This window comes from Mobula birostris, chromosome 24 (assembly GCF_030028105.1).
Source record: "Mobula birostris isolate sMobBir1 chromosome 24, sMobBir1.hap1, whole genome shotgun sequence".
Classification (NCBI taxonomy): Eukaryota; Metazoa; Chordata; class Chondrichthyes; order Myliobatiformes; family Myliobatidae; genus Mobula; species Mobula birostris.
The window spans coordinates 56,543,933-56,567,742 of record NC_092393.1 but is presented as its reverse complement, the minus strand read 5'-3'; the positions used below and the strand labels follow the sequence as shown (position 1 = coordinate 56,567,742).

The window sequence follows — 23,810 nt, the reverse complement described above, 5'->3', positions numbered from 1 at the left end:
CTTGGAAGTAGGTGCAGAGGAGATGTTAGGGCTAAGTTTTTATGATGAGAGTGGTGAGTGCGTGGAATGGGCTGCCAGCGACAGTGATGGAAGCGGATATGATAGGGTCTTTTAATTTAGAGAAGATCCATTGTTCAGTTTTTGAATCTAGCCAAGACTTTTATACATTGTGGGGACCATTTTTGAGTTATTTTCAAAATCTTTGATTTGTTGTTAAAGTACGGATGGTGACTAATAATGAATTTTATTATATGATAAGGGTTTTTTCCCCTTTTTTCTTGCTTTTCCTAACAGCTCTGACTTTGGTAGTGGGTTTAGACTTTTTTTCTGTGTAACAAAATTATTATATTGCAATATTACGATTTAATTTAATTTTTATGAATACAGGGTTTTGTGATTGTAATTGTATTCTTAATATAATGTATTTGGTACTATTTTATTTTTTTCTTTTGACTTATAATATATATCTTCTTGTACTCTGTATTCTTCTATGTAAAAACTAATAAAAATATTGAAGGAGAGAAAGAGACTCCTGGACAGGTACATGGAGCTCAGAAAAATAGAGGGCTATGGGTAACCCTGGGTAATTTCTAAGGAAAGGACATGTTCAGCACAGCTTTGTGAGCCGAAGGGCCTGTATTGTGCTGTAGGTTTTCTATGTTTCTATTTCTGAATGGATAATGAACCCATGTACACTATTATACCTCACTATTTTAAAATTTTTTTGCTCTCTTTTTGCACTAATTTAATTTAATTCTGTGTGTGTGTAGACATATATATCTCATTGTACTTTGTAGGTATTTATTATTTTGATTTGCACTGTACTGCTGCCACAAAACAACAAACTCCATGACATATGCCAGTGATATTAAACCCAATTCTGATTCTGAGTTCCTTTTTCTGTGCTTTCTAAGTTTCAACAAAGTCTAGCACTAAGTGGAATTAATTTGACTGCATGAAGCTTTTATCAGCAGCAAACAAATTTCTAGTGACTGGTTAATTGACCAGTTCACTGAATTATCTTTGCACTGGCAGAAGATATTTTATATCCTACTTAATTGTAGTGTTCAGGGAAATTTGTCAATTGAATTTCACAAATCAGTCGATGAACTAAACAACAAATATTGTTCGCGACAGATGAAACCACTCGCATCCCTCTTCACGTCGGCGGTACAGCAGTGGACACTGAAAGCTGTTTCAAAATCCTGGGTGTGCACTTCTCGCACAATCCCTCATGGTCCCAGAACGTACTCTACATAATCAAAAAAACTCACCAATACTTTCAACTTTCTGAGGAGACTGAAGAGAGCTGGGCTGCACTCAATACTCACAGCCTTCTCCAGTTGCACAGTAGAGAGCATCTTACCATGCTGCATCATTGCATGGTACAGGAGCTGCATAGCAGTGGACAGGAAAGCTCTATGACAGGTAGTCCCTGCCATACCGAAAGGTGCCAGAAGAAGGCCAGCAATATCACGAAGCATCCCACCCACTTTTCTCAAGGACTGTTTGTTCCATTCCCATCAAGGAGGAGGCTACATAACATCCATGCCAGGACCACCAGACTCAAAAGCAGTTACTTTCCCTAAGCAGTGAGGTTGATCAATACTTCCACCCACTAACCTATCCCACCAGCACTACTATATCATTTCCTGTCAATGACTTCATGTACAGACACGCCTGTACCTAGCATCACTTTATTTACAAAAAATCAATCTATGTATATAAGCAAACTTAATTATATATTTTTTTTAATATTATGTTCTTATTCTGATTGTGCTGCTTCATCGAATCTAGAGTAACGGTTATTTCATTCTACTTGACACCTGAGTACTGGAAATTACATTAAATAATCTTGAACAAGAGAAAATCTGCAGATGCTGGAAATCAAAGTAATACACACAAAATGCTGGAGGAACTCAGCAGGCCAGGCAGCATCTGTGGAAAAGAGTAAACAGGCAATGTTTCATCAAGACTGGAACAAAGGGATGAGAAGTCTTTTTTTTGGCATTTTTAGTCGATGTGCTATTTTAACTCAGTATGCTCAGTGTAAGTTCATTATCAGACATACATACAGACAAATTATTCACAGTAGATTGCAGAGCTCCTTTAGCCTTCTGCAACATTTGTGGCTGAGCAGATTATAACCTCAACTTTACTTCCTTACTTATCTCTGGGAACTTTCGACCCTCTTGCTTAACAAGAATCTATCAACCTCTCACTTAAAAAAATATTCAGATACCCTGCTTCCACTGTTCTCCAAGGAAGAGAGTTCCAGAGATCCTAGGCCCTTTGGGAAAACAATATAGTTGTATCATTTGTGTCCAGGATCAGAGAAAGTATCATTTCATTTTAGCTGGAGATACCTAAACCTTAAACTTCATATAAAAGACAGACGATTAAGATATACTGTTTATCTCTTCAAACGTGCTTCATACCAGGTGCATTAACCATGTCCTGGCTGAACCTGGGAGATGGATGTATTTTCACTTGCTGTAACTATTGAACTGTAAGTAATTATAATTGAATGCCAGGCTGCAATTTGCTGGAGTTCCCAAACTCAACAGACAACCAGGAAGGTACTTATCCTTGGGTTTTGCTGCAAGTAGAACTTACCTTGGGACATATCCAGAGCCCTGGGACCAAATCATCGACTTCAGTAGTGGACTGAAAGTTTAAAGACAAAGGGAGGGGAAAAGAATTAATATTTAATGGTCAGGGAAACCAGATAACTGCTGGTTAGTGAGCTTTATGTCAGTGGTGGGAAATTATTGGAGAAAATCCTTACTAAGGGGTAAGATTTTATACATTTGGAAAGGCAGGGGCTGGTCAGAGAGAGTCAATGTGGCTTTGTGAAACTCTATCTCACTGATTACCTTGAGTTTTTTGAGGTAGATTAAGATTGATGAAGGCAGTGTGGATGGTTTTGTCCCCAGGACTAAGTGTCATCAGAGAACACTAAGTGTACCCAAGTGGGATTATTGTAACATTGATTAGTATTAGCAAAGAACAAGCAAGTTGAAAGGGGAAGAAATAAAGACTGATGAAAAGATATTATGAGAAGAGAATGGTATATAAAAGGAGCTTAAACATTATTTACTAGCTTTAAATAGCAGGATTAAATAAGTAGAGTGAATCTTTTGAGAAATGAAATATAAACTTAGAGAGCAGGGCAAGGCTAGCATAATTAATGAGTGCCTTGTTTCAGTGTATACACAAAAAGAAGATGCTGACAAAATATTAGTAAAAATAGAAATCATGGAGGTGAATAAGGTGAAAATTGGTAGACAGAATGTGCTGGAAAGGCTGCCTTTGTGAGGAGGAACAGGCTCTTCAGCCCATCAAATAGATTAGTAATCAAATGGCTAACTAAACTAATCCCCATTGCCTAAACAATGTCTGATTCCTTCCATTTTTCTTATATTCATCTCTTTAAAGCACATTCCAGGTGCCCATCATTCTGTAAAAAAAAACCCTGACCCTTACATCTCCCTTGAAATTACCCCCTCTCATCTTAAGTGCATGTTCTCTGGTATTAGACATTTCAACACTGTGAAAAAAATAATGCCTGTCCATTCTGTCTATGCCTCTCATAATCTTATAAACCTCGATCAATCTCCCCCCAGCCTCCACTAGTCCAGAGAAAACAACCCAAGTTTGTCCAATGTCTTGTTATAGCATTTGCCTTCTAATCCTGATATAAGATATATAGGAGAACATTATGTTTCTTAAACCAAGTAACAGAGAAGGTTGATGAGAAAAATACAGTGGACTCTTAAGAGAAGATTTTATAAAGCACCACAAAAAGGGGTAGTTAACACAACTGTCCATCAAATAGAAGAGTTAACTTAAATAAAAATAGATTTATTTAAGAACAAAAAAACACAGTTGGGGTAAATGATTCCTTTTCAGACCAGACAAAATAGACAGTTTTATTAAAGGTCATTAACAGTAAGCAGTAACCTTTGAGTTTCCACTGATGATTTGCTGAGCATTTCCATTATCTTCTGTTTTAATTTCAGATTTCCAGCAACTGCATTTTTGTTTTTTAATGACTGATCCTCAAGGACTGATGCTTTTTTTTGATATGTACAATAACTTGGATGTTGGAATACAAAGTACAATTTCAAACTTTGATCATGATACCAAACTTATAGTCGTGACAAACCCTGAGGATGACAGCAGTCAAATGTAATAGGACATAGATATGTCAGCTGAACAGATAGACAGATAGCAGATTCATTTATTCAGATTTATTTATTACATTGAAACGTGCAGTGAAATGTGTTGTTTGTGTCAATAAGCAACACAACCTAAGGATTTGCAGGGGTTAGTCCACATGTGTCACCACACATTCTGACAACAATATAGCATGCCCACAACATTCAGCAATAGTTGTATTCAGGAACAGAGGAATTTTTGAATTTATGTGAACAGATCTTTAAAATGGCAGGGTGTATTGGAAGCAACACACACAAAAAATGCTGGTGAATGCAGCAGGCCAGGCAGCACCTATAGGAAGAGGTACAGTAGTCGATGTTTCGGGCCAAGACTCTTTATCAGGACTAACTGAAAGAAGAGATAGTAAGAGATTTGAAAGTGGGAGGGGGAGGGGGAGATCTGAAATGATAGGAGAAGACAGGAGGGGGAGGGATGGAGCTAAGAGCTGGAAAGTTGATTGGCAAAAGGGATACAAGGCTGGAGAAAGGAGAAGTGTGGTACTATATAGGATCTTGTGTACAAAAGCAGGGATATTGTGCTGAAGCTCTGGATATACACAACTGCAGTAGGTGTAAATGAGCAGCTGATAGTGAATGTGGATTCAGTTGTTTGAAGGGCCTGTTTCTGTGCTGTATCTTTCTATAATTCAATTTCAATGTATCAAAACAGTTCTAGTATCATAAATCTTGTGTTTTAAATTCCAAATCTGAATTTAAAAATTAAAACTTGAATCTGTACATCACATGGACATTACAAATTTCTCCACAAAGGGGAACCAACAATACAGAATACAGTGATTTTGTGTGTAATGCTACACATCCTAGGAGAGCTACGTTATCAGATATGTATATTGTTTTGGAGAAAAATTACTATAAATCATGTGTCAGAAACACTAGTGAGACCAATAGGTTTTCAATAAAATTTTTAACATTACCAAGTTAAAACTTAAGATTAATCTGTCGAAGACATGAAAAACAATCATGTCATAATTCAGTCTGCAAGCTTAAGAACATATTGAAGTTACAGGTTATGAATATTAAAAGAGTGAATAATCATCAGTCCACATCTTAATTATGAGTGTTCACTTACTCCTGAAGACCTGATAAACAATAGTTATTGTGCTGTACACACTCAATGTTACCTCATCCATTGTTGGACCGAATGAAAGCACTGAATTAAATAATGATTTACCAAACAAACTTCAATGCAGAATTAGATTATAGCTGAAGATGCATAAGCAATTACAGAACTATTAAATAGTCGGCATTGCTTTGATATGTTGATATGTTGGACCATGGACTGAAACAAATGAGAAGTGTTTGAGAATAAAAATAAATAATGTACCTGAAATGAATAAAAACTGTGTGTGTGTGTGTGTGTGTGTGTGTGTGTGTGTGTGTGTGTGTGTGTGTGTGTGTGTGGACTGAATGCACCCAGGAATACATGATGAAAGTATGCAGTCCAAATGTCTGACTGTACATGACTACAGTACAACTTCCAAGAAATTTTGGACCAGTGCTAAGATTTGAAAGAGTACTTCATTGGTTGCAAAGGGTAAAAAGAAAATTCATTTCATTTGTGTCTCAAAGGTATGACTACTTATCTTTAGACGGTGAATGGTAGTTTTCAGACTTTCTCACAAGAGGAAATGTCTCCATAGCTACCTTGCCAAGACAAACACACGGTACAGTACAGGCCCTTAGGCCCATGATATTTCTAACAACACTTAGAAAGGGCATTGGTAATGGGCAGATCTCAGGAGATCTAAAGGGATGTTGTATAAGACATTGATAAGGTCTAATTTGGAGTTTTGCATACAGTTCCTACCTGCAGGAAAGATATCAATATGATTGAAAGAGTGCAGAGAAAATTTACAAGGATTTTCTGGAACTTGAGGACCTGAGTTATAGATAAAGGGTGAATATTTAGGATTTTATTCCCTAGAGCATAGAAGAATGAGGGGAGATTTGACAGAGATATACAAAATTATGAGTGGTATAGATAGAGTAAATGCAAGCAGGCTTTTTCCACTGAGGTTGTGTGAGTCGAGAACTAGAGATCATGGGTTAAGCGTGAAAGGTGAAATGTTTAAGGAGAACATGAGGGTGAACTTCTTCACCCAGATGGTGAGACTGTGAGACGAGCTGCAACAGAAGTGGAGGATATGGGTTCAATTTCAACATTTAAGACAGATTTGGATAGTTACATGGATGGGAGGGGTTTGGAGGTCAATGATCCACATGCGGATCAATAGGGCTAGGCAGAATAATAGTTCAGCATGGACTAGATGGGCCGAGGGCCCTGTTTCTGTGGTGTAGTGTTCTTTAACTCTATGCCTCCATGTCCACTCTGGGATGAAGCTACTATCCAGTCCACAAAGGAATGAAAATAGAACAGGACTTTTGATCACAAGACATTATGAAGTCGAATGGGAAGGTGCAGGTTCATATAAGCAATGCCATGTGCCATCAATTTCTGGCCTTAGTTGTGCTGTCAGACATGCTTTATAAAGCTCATGTCAACTGGAAAGAATGGAATTTCAGAGGATGAGTCCTTAGACAATATTATGTATGTCATCTTCAGAGCAGGTTGACTTGTCGAAACTTTTGTCCAAGAAGATAAAGGAAGGCAAAAAAAACCCTCTTATTTTCTGATTCATTCCACACATTCCATCTTCCTAAAGTGTTTGTAGCTTTGAACAAAATCATTGCTTACATGCAGGGTATAATATTATTGTGTGCCTTATGTGTGCAGTCCATTTGCCGTCTCGAATGGAAGTGTTTGCTCCACAGTAACTTTAATGGCTGTGCAGTTACACTGCAAGAGGAAAATTGGAACTACTTCACCTAACATGAGATTTCCCTGTGTTTCAGGACCTCAGGTATTTTAAGTCAGAGAAGACACAGCGAGGCATGCTAAAAGAAGGCTGGAGGGAGACTCAGAAACCTATCATGTGCTCCTATAAATTGGTGACTGTAAAATTCGAAGTTTGGGGACTTCAGACAAGAGTGGAACAATTTGTGCACAAGGTTAGTCCAAAAAAACTGAAGTGCGAAATAGCAGGTAGAAGCTTGTAAGTAATTGTAATTGTCCAACACAATCTGTTTTGGAGACTGTTCCAAATTATCGGTGGAGACTTAATACTGTGGTGAAATTAGTCCAGTCCTGATGAAGGATCTTGGCCCAAAACGTCAACTGTTTATTCCTCACCATAGATACTGCATGACCTCTGATTTCCTCCAGCATTTTATAAGTGTTGCTCTGTATTTCCAGCAGCTGCAGAATCTCTTGTGTTTAGAGATTGGTCTGTATCAGTGACTTGAAAGTGGCTCAAAGTGAAACAGCAGTTCATTTTCCACACTGCACAATATTTCTTCCTCAGTGACTAAAAATACCATGTTTTCTTCATATTTTAATTTTTCCTTACAACACAGAAGCTCTTTCGGTGCACCAAGGTTATGCCAGGACTCAAACAACCCCAACGATCCCAGTCCCTGAATTATTTCTCTGTTCACTCACACAGGCTGATCAACGTGCCCTAATTCTCATTTACATTGGGAGCAATTTCTAGTGACTAACTAACCTTGCACATCTTTAAAATGTGGGAGGAACCAGGAGTATCCATAGGATCATAGGGAGAATGGGCAAACTTCGCACAGATGATGCAAGAGGTCAGAATTCGGCCCAGGTTTCAGAAGCTGTGAGACAGCTATTCTATATTTGCAGCACCACAGAATATGGATCCACAGTTTCTAAATCAGCATAAATCTGGAGTATATTTCCTCAGCTACAAGGATTATTTGAGCCTGCTTCCATTTTAAGAACAGCAAACTGACCGGAGGGCAGTTCCTCACTACCTTCAACATTTTTGTTGAATAAAAGCACAATAGCTTAGCAGTTAGTGCATTGCTTTACAGTGCCAGTGATCGAGATTCCATTCCAACCACTGTCTGTAAGGAGTTTATACTTTCTCTCTGTAACTGTGTAACTTTCCTCTGGGTGCTCCCACAATTCAAATACATACAGGTTAGCATGTTAACTGGTTACATGGGTGTAATTGGGCAGCACCAGCTCATTGGGCTGGAAGTGTCTGTTACCATACTGTACCTCTTTTTTTTAATCCATTATCAATAGATTTGCCTCTATCATGACTGAAAACTATGGCAGTTTTTCTCAGTGCTAACAGTTTCTGAAGTTCCCATTCCAACATGTCAGTCCATGGCCTCCTCTATTGCTGTGATGAGGCCACAAGTCAGGTTGCAGGAGTGCCACCTTATATTCCGTCTGGGCAGTCTCCAACCTGATGACATGCACATCAATTTCTAGAAATTCTGGTAATTGCCCCCTTCCTTCTCCATTCCTCCAATCCCATTTCCCTCTCTCACCTTATCTCCTTACCTGCTCATCACCTCCCTCTGGTGCTCTTCCCCCTTCCCTTTCTTCCATGGTCTTCTACCCTCTCCTATCAGATTCCCCCTTCTCCTGCCCTTTATCTCTTTCATGAATCAACTTCCCAGCTCTCTACCTCAGCCCTCTCCTTTTCCAGTTTCACCTATCACCTACTCTTCTCCGTGGATTGTCACCTTGTCGTGGTGGAGAAGCTTGTGTGGTCCTGTGATCCCAAGAGCAATGCCGTCTGGAGCTATGCTCCTGGTAGGGTCACCCATGGCGGTAAGGTCGAGGGTGAGGTCCCTGACAAAGAACAATCCAACCAAGACCTCAACAGTGGAACAGGCGGACAAAGTTACTTCGAACTCAACGGCTGTGAAGGTGGATAAAGGCTGCAACAAATCCATCAGCTCCAGTCATCGTAGTTTCCATGCCATTGGAATCAGTTGGTTGTTTTGTGAAGTATCGTGTGCTTCTTGGAGTGCAACATCAAGTACACGTTAAACAAATACACACACAGGCATCTTCACTCTGTGGGCCACTTCTTCAGAATGAAGACCATCATCCTTGACCTCAAGGGATAGCCACGATGACGACAATAATCATCTACCATCTTGTACTTCTTCCTCCCCTCTCCCAATCTTCTTGCTCTGACTTCCTATCTTTTTTCCAGTTTTAATGAAGGGTCTCGGCCTGAAATATTAACTGTTTATCTTTTCCATAGGAAATTACAGTGTCACAGTAGCATTACAAGTTTTTCCAGCATTTTGTGTGTGTTCCTCCAGTTTCTGAAGTAGATTCTGTTGATCACTTGTAATCAATGCATCTTTCAGTCCTATCATGAGCAATGCTCATGAACAATCATTCCTCTTTAAGTTTTGAAAACCTGGGAGAATGTAATGTAACTTACCCCTTCAAATATATCCAGACTTGCAAAATTTACATAATTCCAACAATGAATAAGTAGGATGTTCCTTCATAATCTGATCCAAAATCAGTAAGTTTTATGACAAAGGTATGGGCAAAGTTTCAATGGTGCATCCTGACAAAGTTCCACTGTTCAGAACTGATTTTTTTCCACTGCCAGGCATGCACTTGGATGTTCCTCCCTCCCACAGCCAGTGAAACAATGACTGTGTTCCCCAACAGATTTTCCTGAGGTCTGTCCCAGTCACGACCACTCTCTGGGTTCATTATGTGTTGGTAGGTTGCACTTAGTGTCGATTAGCATTCACACAAAACTCACAAGAGATTCTGCAGATGCTGAAAATCTTGAGCAACACACATAAATTCCTGGAGGAATTTTGCAGGTCGGGCAGCTACAATGAGACAAACACAGGTTAGAGGAGAATATTCCATCTTGGTAGTCTCCAACCTGACAGCTTGTACAATAATTTCGCTAACTTCTAGTAACCACTCCCCTCAGTTCCCCTCACCACTTTGTTTTCCCTCATTTGGTGAACCTTTAATTCCTTCTCTTCCCCTGTCAGAGTCCCATGACCATCTTATCGCCTCCCTCTGGCTTCCCATCTCCTTCCCATTATTCCATGGTCCGCTATCCTCTCCTATCAGATTCCTTCTTCTTCAGCACATTAACTCTTCCACATATAACCTCCCAGGTTCTCACATCATTCCCTTTTATCCCCTCTTCCCACCCACCCAGGCCTACCTATCACCTAGCAACCTGTGCTCCTCCACCTCCCTCCCCACTCCTTTTTTTACTCTGGTTTCTGCTCTCTTTCCTTTTAGTCCTGATAAAGAATCTCAGCCCAAAATAGCAACTGTCCATTTCTCTCCATCGGTGTTGCCTGACCTGCTGAGTTCCTCCAGCATTTTGTGATTAACATTTGCAAATTCATTGGTCAGAGAAAGGGCCTCCTTCATTTTGGAGTGAGCATTTGGAGTGAAGGCCTCAGTGTCAGCCTAGGGCCATATCAGAAATGATGTATAAGCTTCTATGTATATAAATGACATAGGAACAATATCCAGATGCTCATTTTACCACTTGCAAAGGTGCTTGCAGAGGGGAAGACCAAAGTCTGTCCCAAGGATAATATTCCATCTCATTGCCTCCTGTATTCCATTTGAACTTAATAAAAGAGGAAAAATTTCCAAGGTATTAAACTAAATTTACAATTAGTTGAACCAACACATCGAAGTGCTGGAGTAGCGGCATCTATGGATAGAAATAAACAGCTAACGTTGAGACCTTTCCTCAGGATTGAGATGCTGACTGACTATTTCCCTCCATAGATACACCTGATACCTTGAGTTCCTCTAAGTGCCGTTGTGTGTGTGTGTCTTCAGATTTCCAGTATCTGCAGTTTGTCATAAAATATTGGTAGCAGAATTAAGCGATTTGGCCAATTGAGTCTTCTCCATCTCATCATGACTGATTTATTATCCCTCTCAACCCCATTCTCTTGCCTTCTCCCCGTAACCTTTGACATCCTTACTAATCAAGAACCTATCAACCTCTGCTTTAAATATACCCAATGACTTGGCCTCCACAGCTATCCATGGCAATGAATTCCACAGATTCACCACCCCCTGGCTAAAGAAATTCGTCCTCATCTTATATATTCAGAGGCTGTGCCTCTGGTCCTCTCCACATCCACTCCATCTCGGCCTTTCAATATTCGATGGGTTTCAATGAGATACCCCCCTCATTCCACTAAATTCATGAGTTGTTTCAACTAACTTTTGATTTAGTTTCTTATGTCTCTAAACATACATTCATTTTGTAAATTGATTCCCTGGGAACTCTTACCAATAGTTTAATGATTATTTTGTGTTAGCAGGTCATTCGGGATATTCTGATGATTGGCCATCGGCAAGCTTTTGCCTGGGTGGATGAGTGGTATGGTAAGTAATCATTCCAGCTTTTCCCTGTGGTTTGCCAGCTTAAGAATACCATAAAGACAGGATTGCAAAAGCATACTACAAAACCAAGCTGCTAGAAGATTTTTCTAACTCTGTAAAATAATTTATTTTATAACCTACAGAAATGTGGCAAAAATATTCAACCAGGTTATCCATTTGTCAACTGCTTTGCATATTGTACTTGAGTCTTTCCCATTCATCATTGCTGAGCTTTCAACCATCTGGCTTGTTTCACCTTAAACTCCATCTCCCCACCAAAATCTCAAGCTCTCACAGTCATCTTATTAAAGGGCTTTGGAAATTGTTCCAGATCAATATAAGATGTTTCTCTCTTATTCTTTTCCTTCACAACATGCATTCAAAGTCCATCTAACACCAATGCCAAGGTAATAAACTCAGTCTGTATGGTTATCCCTTCAAATTCTTCGTAGGCCCTAATTTGTTGAAGTAGTGAAATCGTTTCATTTTCACTCCCATCTATTTCTGACATCTCCAAGCCTGAGTACTTGAAACCCCAGTGTGCAAAATAGTTCTGCATCGTTTTACTGCTTATTTCTCAGCAACTATCAGCCACAAAAATCACTGTTTTTTGAACACACACATAACCGATGCTATTTAAAAGTTATTCGCTCTAAGCACGGTGCGGTTTCTAACGGCCAAACAACTGCTCGCAATTGATGCTAGTTAGAAACTGTTTGGCAACAGTCTCCAATTAAATGGTATAGTGTCCCAAATGAATGAAGGGAATCATGACTATTTTTGATTAGTTTTGGTCCTTTAAGAGTTGTCCCAAATAAGGGGGAGCCCCAATTAACCAAAGGCACAATTAACTGGAATCCACTGGACATAAAAAGTAATATAAATTACAGTACTATGCGAAAGTCTTAGATGCTAGATTTTTGATAAAAATTTTGTTTTAGATGTTTATTTTTTCCTTCTGCATTAGTGTATCAATAAAAAAGAGCATTCATTTTTCTAAAAATTAGCTAGAGAGAAATTTTTGTTTTTTGTTAACAAAAGTAACATATTAAGTAATTGACCCCTTTTCAAATAAAAACTTGATTTCTTTGTACGTATATAGACCAGTGTATGATTAAACAAAGATAACACACAGGATGCTGATGATCAATGACATGATTAATTGAATGAACTAAACTGATTAACTGAAACAGAAACGGGTGTAGAAGAAATCACACTGGACAAAGGACAACCAAACTAGAAGGTGAGGATGTGACAGATGTGATAAGTTTAACTTTCAAATCATCAACTCTTACACCATAACAACAGTGAGCATAGCAACAGGACACAAGGTGATCATCCTGCATCAGCAAGGTCCCTCTCAATCAGAAGTTTCATGACAAACAGGAGTTTCAAGATGTACTGTCCAAGCTTTTCTGAGGAAGCACAAAGAAACAGGCAAGGTTGAGTGTAGCAGATAAGAGGTGCGTCAAATTGACATCCTTTAAAACGAAAGTCCCACATTGCTATCAGCTCTGAACTCTCAGAAAACACTGTAACCCAAGTATACCCTTCTACAATCTGGAGAAGTCTTGTCAGAGTGACCTTCATGGAAAAATTACTGCCAAAAAGTCATTTTTGTGAAGTGGAACTAAAACCAAGAGACTCACCTATGCACAAAAACACAAGGACTGGGGTGCTTGAAACTGGCAAGTCAAAATTTGAAATTTTTGGCTCAAGCAGGAAGCAGTTTGTCCGCAGGAGAGCTGGAGAGCATTACGTGGATGAGTGTCTGCAGCAAAGTACAGTGGAGGTTCCCTGCAGGTTTGGGGCCACATTCCTGTCAACGAGGTTGGTGATCTGGTCAGAAATAATGGAATCTACAATGATGAGAGTACGAGCAGATTCTCATCATTCATGCAATACCATCAGGGATTAGTCCCAACTTCATTCTGCAGCAGGACAATGATCTCAAACACACGGCCAAGGTCATAAAGAACTATCTTCAGTGAAAAGAAGAACAAGGAGTTCTGCAACAGATGATATGGCCTCCACAACGCCCTGATCTCAACATCATCGAGGCTGCCTGAGATTACCTGGAGAGACGGGAGCAACCGAGACAGCAAAGTTTTCAGAACTGTGGCAAGTTCTCCGAGATGTTTGGAACAACCTACCAACTAATTTCCTCATAAAACTGCACAACAGTGTATCAAAGAAAATTGATGCAGGTTTAAAGACAAAGGGTGGTCACACCAAATATTGTTTTGATTTACTTTTTTTTTATTATTTACTGCTCTTTATCGTTTTTTTAATATTTAGATACTTTTCATTTCATTATTTTTGGAAGTATCTTCATTTTATATATGTTTTTACATGTGCCTAAGACTTTTGCACCATACTGTACATTAAGAAATACTGTATATGTTAAAAAATAAAGTAAATAAGCAGTGAAAATGAAAGAAAAAATAGTGAGGACGGTGCATCATTTGGTGTGTCAAATTGAATAGTGTGCCATTTAGTTCCTCCTAGTCTCCATCCTGCCACAGGTCTTACCTGCCTTTACCTTCTTCCTCTACAACTTAAAGCTTACTTGTTGGGAACTATACTCTCTTTACAACTACACAACCATGATCTTGAAAACTCAAACAAATCATGCCATGCTTATGCTATTCTGTATAGTTTATGCATTGTTGGTAAAATCTTCTAGAAGCAACATTACTTGAAATACAGTATTTATGTAAATATATGACATTGTCCTGAGTTGAGCTTTCTGAATGACTGTGCTTCTTAAGTCTATGCTCTTTGTGTTTACTAATCAGCAATTTTCACTCTTGCTGACTAATGCAGTTCTACTCTTTACTGTGTGAGGTATTGCAGATAGGAACTGCAGTAAAGCTGCTGTGAAATCTGTTCAAGGTCACCTGTGTATGAAGACCACCTTTATGCATCTTTTAGATATCAGTTCCATCATTATATGGATTTGTATTTATATTAAGGGATTACCTGTTAATAAAATGTATGAAACAGTTAGTTAGTTCTTGTTTTAGTATTAAGTTTCTGAGTAATTGATTGACATTCATGTAAGTGGGAGCTTCTTAAGTTTTGCCATAGAATGTTAAGTAATAAAGTCTAAAATGTTGCTTTATTTAGAGGTCTTGTAGCAGGTCTTCTGATGATCTTCTAGAAGCAACTTTCTTGAAGATCCTTCTGCCTTAAGCCTTCACATTTCCTCCCAATTGCACTTTACAAAAACTCCACTCTTTTCCTTTATTCTCCTTTCAGCAATCCTTTTGCTCCTAGCATTTTTTTCCCTACCTTCCACATTTCTTTCCAACTGGCCAAACTAACTTTATGACTGGGTGTCGATAAAGCTAGTGCCCTGCTGCTTCTGGAACCTTCCATGTCTCCACCTCAAATGGCACTTTATTTTAACGCTTTCTTCCCAGAAGCCACTACATGCCTTGAGTTTAATGTCCTCAATAAAAAAAATGCAAAGAAAACATCTTGAACTTTTTACAGATATGACTATGGATGACGTGCGGAATTATGAGAAAAATATGCATGAACAAACGAACATAAAAGTTTGGTTTGATCAGCCTTCCACAAATTCTCCTTCAACGGATGAAATACAGAGTGATGGCAACACAAGCGTATGTTACACTTTTGATGAAGTACATTTTAAACAAACCTCCTCTTCTTTGGGAATTAAAGATATTAATATAATTTGTAAAGCTCAATGACAATATTAGATTCAGCATAATTGAATGAGACATCTCACATAGGGGGGATTTTGTAGGAGCAATGTTTTTGTTTTCATCAGGCGCTGCACTGTCAATGCTTACCCATTTTACCATTTATCCATGTCTTGAAACTTACTATTCCCTTATATCCCATACTGAGTCCAGATGGACATTTACTTCCTGTCCCAAATACAATGACTCGTACTATGGTGAGTTATGCCAACCTTCAAAGAGCTTTGTATACAAGCCATATAATAGAATACAACAGACTACTCACTTGAGGGAGTCATTGCCAAGCCTTGTTCTTCTCTACCTGACTTCAACATCGAGGAGTAGTAATAAGTGGAGGTCAGGATCAAACAAGGAAGGTCAATCATGTGGGAAAATCAAAAAGTTGCAGATGCTGAAAATCTGAAATAAAAACAGAAAATACTTTAAAAAAAACACTCAGCAGATCATAAAGTATCTGTGGAAAGAGAAAATGGGTTCACGTTTGAGGTCCAAGAACCTTCACCTAAACTGGGAAAGGCTCTTCAACTTGAAAAGGTAACTCTACTTCTTTTTCCACAGATTGTACCCTGTTAAGGCACTGCACCATACACACAATACCACTGGAGAAGCAACAGTGTGGTACCAAACTGATTATATAGACAACAGAGTTGGTATTTGCACCTTAATAGTGTGAGTGATTAATTTTATGATACCCTTGACATGGCCCACTTTTAATTCGCTTGTCTCCAGTGTCAACTAAATATCTGCAGAATATAATATGGTCCAGCTGATCCAGTTTCAACAGTTTGCAGCCAGCTGAATTATGTTAAATATTTCAAGGTTCTTTATGTCAAGTCACATGGAGACCAGTACATGTATTACAGCTGCAAGATGATGCTATCTGAAATTACGGCAGAATTTTACAGTTCAGCATTTGCCAGAGTTAATGTCTGATTCTGAGTCATTGGGTCATCGTTGTAACTTTTCTTCTCCAGCGTCTGATAAACAAAGAAGTATTAAGTTATGCTCCACTATTGAAAATCACTGCATCATTAAAACTAAAATTGATCCCAGTTAAATTCCACCACTGTCTGTACATTCTCTCTGTGACCACGTGGATTTCCTCTGAGTACTCTGGTTTTTTCCCCAATTCCAAAGAATTGTTTCCAAAGAATTCCAAAAAAAGGTGGTAGGTTAACTGGTCACATGGGTGTAATTGGGGTGCAGGCTGTTTCGGCTGGAAGAGCCTGTTACTGTGCTGTATCTCTAAAATAAAACAAAAACAATCAAGCAAATGTTGAAAAGGAAGTGATTGTGCTGATCTTGATCTGTTCTTCAGTGACTGAAAATATGTACAAGTGAGAGTTTCAGTATCCTTAATAGACACAGAAAAATCAAACTTAACAATTTCTCAAATCCATTTATCACCAAGGCCAAATTGTAAGAAATCAAAGAACAAAAGCAAATGAACTAATTGTTAATATATATTAATGACTTGGACTTGAACAACAGGGCACACTTTACAATTTGTAAATGAGAGAAACTTGGAGAGATGAACTATGACAAGTGGAGTATTATATTTCAAAAAGATATTTGCAGGTTGGTAGAATGGGCAGTTATGTGACTGATGAAATTTAGTACCAAGAAGTCAAAATGTTACATTTCAGTCAGAAGAATGAGAAAAGGCAAGATAAAGAAAAGGGAACAATTCTAAAAGAGAAGAAAGAACAGAAAATTCTGGGAATAACCATGCATAGTTTGTTGAAAATGGCAAAAAAGGTTCTGAAAGCTTGTAGGATTCCAGGCTTTAGAAAACAGCACAGAGTACAAAGACAAGGAAGTCACAATGAACCTTTGTGTCTAATTCTGGGTGCCACTTATAAGGAAAGACATAAAAGATTTGGCGAGAACAAGATTTACTGGTTATTCCGAGGATGAAGGAATTTTAGTTTTGTGGATGAGGTGGGGAAGCTGGGGTTGTTGTCCTTAGAACACAGGAGGTTGCAAGGGGACCTGGTAAAGTTATTTAATGTCATAAAGTGCATTGGCAAAGCTGATCAAGAAAAATTGTTTCCAGTGGCAGAAGAACCAAGAATTAGAGACATAAAACAATTGGCAAAAGAATCAGAAGTGTGTTCAGCGAGTGTGCGCCTCCACGGAGAGGGCAGGAGTGGCACTAGTTGGACTGCTCTTCCATAGAGCAGGTGTGAAGTCCACAGGATGAATAAAGTCCTTCCATACTGTTAGCATTCTGTGATTCTGAAAAGACAGATTAGATCTTCCATATAAGGTACAAGTGGTTGTAGCTAAGGTCAGTAAATTGCAAATCTTCCTATAGTGTTTCAAAATGCAAGAGCTGCCTTTCGGCAGGAACAGAACTGTTAAGCAGTTAAATGATGCTGCTCCATTGCCCTGTGTTTCCACTGATTTTGTTTTAATGTCCTGGCGTAAATGGCAAATAAAGCATCAGTCAGTCCAGTACTGGTGTTTGTGGTGTGAGTAACAATTAGTTTATGAATTAAACACATTGTACAAGAAATATGACTTTAAACATGAGAATAAGTCCTGTTCAAATAGACTACAAAGTGTAAATCATGGCATTTTCTTACAATAAGTAAGTTGCTCATGATAGGAAAACAATTCTGAGAGTTCTACACACTGTCATAAACTGGGCAGATGACCAATGGTAAGTGAACTGTGACCTTGATACATGTTGTGGCCAAGCAAAGTTTCATGTGCATTCATCAAGTTTTTTTGGGATATTGCCTTTCTAAAGAGGTACAGATATGTGTTTATAGACAGAAAGTGTTTCATTCACAGTTTTCTGTTGAATTTTGCATACATTCAATCAATATTCTCACAGCAATATCAAAATTCTGCTAAGAGGAAAAACTGTGGGAGCAAATCTGAAGCGTTTTTAATGATATAACACATTTATGCCAACTCACTGCACCATGAAACATTTTGGGAATTGTGTATGCTTTTTTTAAATTTTTGTTTGACATGAGGGATGTTTCCTTATTTTCATCATCATTGGAAGAACTGGGCAATTTCACAAAACTAACAAGAAGAAGCAACTTCCGGTTTCTCGAGTAAACTGTAATTATAATACTGACATATTGAAAGTTGTCCATTCCTACTGACATTTTTTTACAAATCCAGGTTTTCTCCTCTGAAGTCCCCTAATCTAATGTATTCTGCAACACCTTCTCAAGTAGTTGGTCAATCATCGATCCAGAATATTTGTATTTCAAAGGCCATATTGTTCAAGGGGGATGCATGTTTGATTTAAAATATATGGTTTAGCATCATGATGTAAACCAAAAAAAAGTTTTTTAAAAGTTCTTTCTCCAATTGTTTAAGTAAAACTTGAAAAAAAAATTCAAGACTTTAACATGTCTTTTTTTTTATAAGCCATTAATGTGAGCAATGAGTAGTTTAAAGATGACCACATACTTTATGAGCATGTAGTGAGCTAGAATTAGTTCTGCAAGACCCATTAAAATTTGTACTGATACTCTTTCTCTTTTGGTTTTCAATTGAAAGACATGACAATGAATGAAGTCCGAGAATTTGAACGAGCAACTCAGGAAGCCACCAACAAAAAAATTGGAGTTATTCCTCCTGCGATTACTATCAGCAATATCGTTATGCCTTTGTTAGCCCGCAGTGGACCATCCAGTGCTCCAACCACACCTCTTGCTTCAGAAGCTCCAGAATTTCTGGCAATTCCCAAGGATCGTCCTCGGAAAAAGTCTGCTCCAGAAACTCTTACCCTTCCAGATCCTCAGGAACAATGCAGCTTTTCTACAACATCCAATGTCGATGCTTGTGGCGAGCCTTCTGATCCCAAGCATAACTAACATTTTACCTCTCGGAGGGTCTACTTTCAGATCTCAGTATTAGATAATATTCTTCTTTATCTGTCACTTGTTTTCCTCCTTTATGTCAAACTCGCATGCTAATTGCCTGTTTCTTTGGGTCCCTTGAGTGTAAATTGCAAAGGAAACATTGTGCTCCATGTCTACAATTTTTTTCTTTCTTAAAATGGAGTAAAGCTTCTCCCCACAGGGAATATCATTATAGGGAGTGAATACTGTTTCCAAGTGTTGATGACAAGTAAACCTGACTGCTGCCAATGTATATTAAAAATTCACAGCTGCCTTGCCCATCATTTTCCTAGCATTGATAGCCAAGGGAGCCAAATCTCAGAACACTGTGATTTTTCAGGAGGTGCTGCTGGCAGATGAGATTTATCCCAATGTGTTACACACATTCACATACACATCTCAGAGCAGTAAAATTTAAACTTGTTTCCTGAGCCCGCTGATTGAACTCAGGAGTAATTTGTTACCTCCTGCATAGCTATAGATGTGCTTTAATGACTTGGGACAGGTGTTATTTATCCAACGTCAGGAGGACCTAAGCAGATGTATAGAGTTCCAAAGCAATCAGAATTTGTTGGCTTTTGTTTCAGGTTAGGATTCATGATGTCCTTCGGCAGTCCTCAGCACAATTCACCAGTGATAGACTATGGAATAGACCCATAAAATGATATAGCAGAGAATCAGGCCATTAAATCCATATAATTTGTGCTGGTTCTTTGAAAGAGCTGAGCTTTTATTCCCAGTTTCCCTCACTTTCCCATAATGTGCACATTTTTTTCCTTTCCAGTTCCCTACTGTTGCTCTTTCAAGCAGAGCATTCCTCCTGTAAAAATTCATTGTCTAAAATATTTGCTTAATTATACCTTTTTTTTGGTTGTTATTTTAAATGCATCATTTGATTACCAAGACACCTTCCAGTTTCCAAAAATAGTGTTATAAATCTCTGAGTAAGTATATTTCTCTCAGTGCTGTAGTGGCATCAGACTCTTTCGAGAGTTTCTGATAAGCCAGTCAAAACTTGATGTTATTGTGCTTGGGCGAAGAAAACTCAGCCTAACTTGTGCCTTCTGATGACAGAGCAAGGCTCAAAAATATTAGTCAAGAATTTTGTTTTATGTTCTGCCATACAAAGAGCAGGTCTTTGGATAAAACATTCCTGGCTATAGTGAGAAAATTGCATAAAAGTTTCAGGCGTATTAATTTTAAAACAATAGAAAAGCACATACAGTTACAAGTACCATGATGTGTATGTGTGCTAAGATGGAATTTATTCTCAGTATCTCCACAACTCTCATTTTATTTGAGAACAAATTTTAAAACAGTATATGTAATAATTATTTTGGCTATACACCTATTTTGCAGTTTTGGAAAAGAAGGAAGGAACCAAGACTACTAAATAATAGTTAACATCTCTGTGCTAAACAGAAGACATAAAAATGCTTTGAATATCAAAGCAAAACTTTAATTAAATCATTTGATGTATGCTGATGTTAATATTCTCACCAAAACACATTTTCATTAATGTGTAAATTGAATGCAACTCCCTCTACTGTACTAATGGTTTTCAGTCATTTAAATATCTATGAAGTTAAGAGTTAGCTAATTTATTTCTCTGTTATCTAATTATTTCCTCTTTGATAATTGAAGATTTAATTAGCTCTGTTTAACACAGCATTGACAATGGCCATTTGAAAACTCAACAGAGTACACAGCATTCACGGTGATACCAAACTAGAGAATGGACAAACTCGACATGCAGAAGTGAAGGCATATTCATTCAGAATCTCTCTTAGTGCCTCAAGATGTCTTTAATCATGCATTGTATGTTACTGCCATGGATCAGGTCTGTTTGCTTGGTCCAGACAATCATGAAAGCTTGTTGGCTGCTCTTATTAAAACCTTTGTCTTCAGAACTGTATAAGATTTTACCCTGCAACCAATTCCACATACAATCTCATATTTTTAAAGATAGGGGATTTGTTCTTTTTTTTTACCATTGACACCAATTTGGCAAAAGAACTCAGTTCATGATTATTTATACTATAATAAAATATAACAAAGCTGTCACATTCTACCTGCACTGGGTGCCTGTTTGAAGCCATTTTCATTTGTAGGGCTGCTGTTTTGTAATACTGGCACTGAAGTTTGTAGTTATCTTCAGCACTCACCACTGTTCAACTATTCATAAGCAACAAGATTTCTTTAGTAACACACACAAAATTCTGGAGGAATTCAGCAGATCAGATCTACGTGAGTAAACATAGCAGTGAAAGTACTTTGTTATGCATATTTAAACACAATTAAACTGATAGTAAAATTAAACTGATATGTAACATACATAAAGTGCTGGAGGAACTCAGCAGGTCAGACAGCATTTGTGGAGGAGAATAAACAGTTAATGTTTCAGCCCAAGAATCTTTATCAGGACTAGAAAGAAAGGGGAAAGAAGCCAGAATGATTCCCTCTCTATTCCCCCTTCCTTTCCAGTCCTGATGCAGGGTCTCAGCCCAAAATATCAACTCCTTATTCCTTTCCATAGATGCTGCCTGATCTGCTGAGTTCCTTCAGCATTTTGTGTTTGAGTTACTCTGGATTTAAGCATCTGTGGAATCTCTTGTGTGTACAAGATTTCTTTTTCAGTTTTTTTTCATTTTAAGTCTCACGTCTTATTTCCAGAAGAGGAAATTCTTCAATTGGATATGTTTCTACAAACATAAGTCAGAATCAGAGTCACTAAATTGTATGTCATAAAATTTATTGTTTTGCAGCAGCAGTACAGTGCAAAGACATAGAAATTACTATAAATTACAAAATATAACTTGTTCAAAGTGGCCTTTGTACACAGGACCCCTGACCATGAACCATTTGATCACAGACACAAATCCAAACTTGTATACTTCCCACTGGTTTTGATTAAGTGGGGAAGTTGAAGTGATTCCTACTAATTGTCACAACCCCATAATTGTTACAGCTTTAAATCACAGTCTGAAGTAAGTGAACAAACTAACTGAGACACTTGTAGATCCAGAGAGATTTAATATAAAAGTAGTAACAGGTATGAAGACTTCTGGTCACAGAGAGTACATGATAAAGTGGTAGATAATAGCAAGTATCTCCTTTCCACTGAAACTTCATAGCAGCAGAGTTCAACTGATAAAATCGTAATCTATGTCCACATTTAATCTCCCTTCACCAGACTACCACAAGAGGCTATTCAAAAGACTGCAAAAATTAATCAAACATAACCTAAAGTTGCTTTGGTAGACCCCTCATGACCTGGAAAAAGATCATTCACCTTATCTGGAGAATATTGTTTACCACATCTGAGGACAAAAGGTGAACTATGGATAAGCTCAGTGGGTCAGGTGTCATTCTACTGACCTTTCATCAGTCTGAAATGTTAACTCTGTTTTGATGATGCCTGACCTGCTGAACATTTCCTGCATTTGAGATTTTTTTTTTAAATTTTGGATTCCTACCAGCATTTTTGCTTTTAATAAATCAAAGCTATTTGCAAAAATAGTTGGTTAAGCATTTTATGAAAATCATCTTTTTAAGCAGATATTTCTTAACACTTTGTGATTGATACTATAAAGGAAACATTTGAGATTAGTAGGATTATTTAGATATCATAACAATACGTTTACAATGGGAACTGCAGTTATAAATATTTAAAATCGTATGGTAATAGTGACTGAAATAAAATATTTTTCCTAACTATAGTTAAAAGAAACATTTTCAATATGTTATGTCCAGTTTGCCTCAATGCCCCAAGCTGTGTAGGTTGTGTTTTTATTGACTATATTTCCACAAACCAATTCCCGCGTATCCCAAATGCAAACTGGATTTCTTTGAGTACTGGAATATGCAGAACCTCTGTATAATGTTCTGGTTCAGTAGACCTAGCAGTTTACTCATCTTACTGTGGGGAATCTCTTTCTGTAAAGCATTATCTTTTATCCAATGCTTGGAACTTTAAACTACTGAGGAAGTTATTTCCAAAAATTGCAGTTCAGCACAACAGATTAGAATGCAAAAAATGGTCTGGTGCTGATCCAGTTGGCGGATATCCTGATCTCAGATGGGTCACTGCTTGGGAAGCTACAGTTTTCCTCAGCACTTTGTGTTAAGGAAAGCTAAAATCATTCTGATCTCCTTCTCTTTTGAATCTATTTGATAGCATATAGGCAGAGACCCAATGAGTCAAGATCTAGTTTGTGGGTCCCTCCCGAGCTGCAGTTGAACAGCCTGTGAACATATTAAGGCTCAACAATGAACAGTGGCCACTTGAGCTAAATTGTTGCACAACTACTGCGTGAGGAGAATCACTACCCTCAGGAGGATGAGAACAAAACGTGAGAAAGAGTAAAGCATTAGTGGAACGCTAATAACATGGACCTTAGAAGAATGCGGGAAAAAATGACCTGAAGCAACTCTTATCTTCAGATGTTCAATGACACGTAATCCATTATGCTTGTGTTTACAAAATGGAAGGTCCATCTCCTGGCAAACTTTGAACAGTTTTGCATAGATCTGTACTGAGTATAAGCAGTATGATGTAAATATTATGATGATTTGTTAATTTAAGGATGAAGTTACTCGGTGACTGGTTTACCTTATTAGATGGGTTGAAGGATGATCCACTGTAATAGTTTGTTACCTAGCATGTTATAATAAACCAAATGTAGTAAAAACTTCATATAGCTTTTAAGCAGAATTACCACTGAAAGAAATAAAAAAA

At 38.0% G+C, this 23,810-nt stretch overlaps 1 protein-coding gene across 1 annotated transcript in view; it reads left to right on the top strand.

Moving 5' to 3' along the window:
* The window catches only part of LOC140187055 (cytoplasmic phosphatidylinositol transfer protein 1-like), a 319,781-nt gene extending 295,971 nt beyond the window's left edge, over positions 1 to 23,810 (top strand). Inside the window, exons 8-10 of the mRNA XM_072241968.1 lie at positions 7,095 to 7,250; positions 11,412 to 11,475; positions 18,729 to 23,810. Coding sequence (XP_072098069.1) covers positions 7,095 to 7,250; positions 11,412 to 11,475; positions 18,729 to 19,045 — 537 coding nt within the window. The 3' untranslated portion in view covers positions 19,046 to 23,810. The remainder of the gene's footprint in view (positions 1 to 7,094; positions 7,251 to 11,411; positions 11,476 to 18,728) is intronic.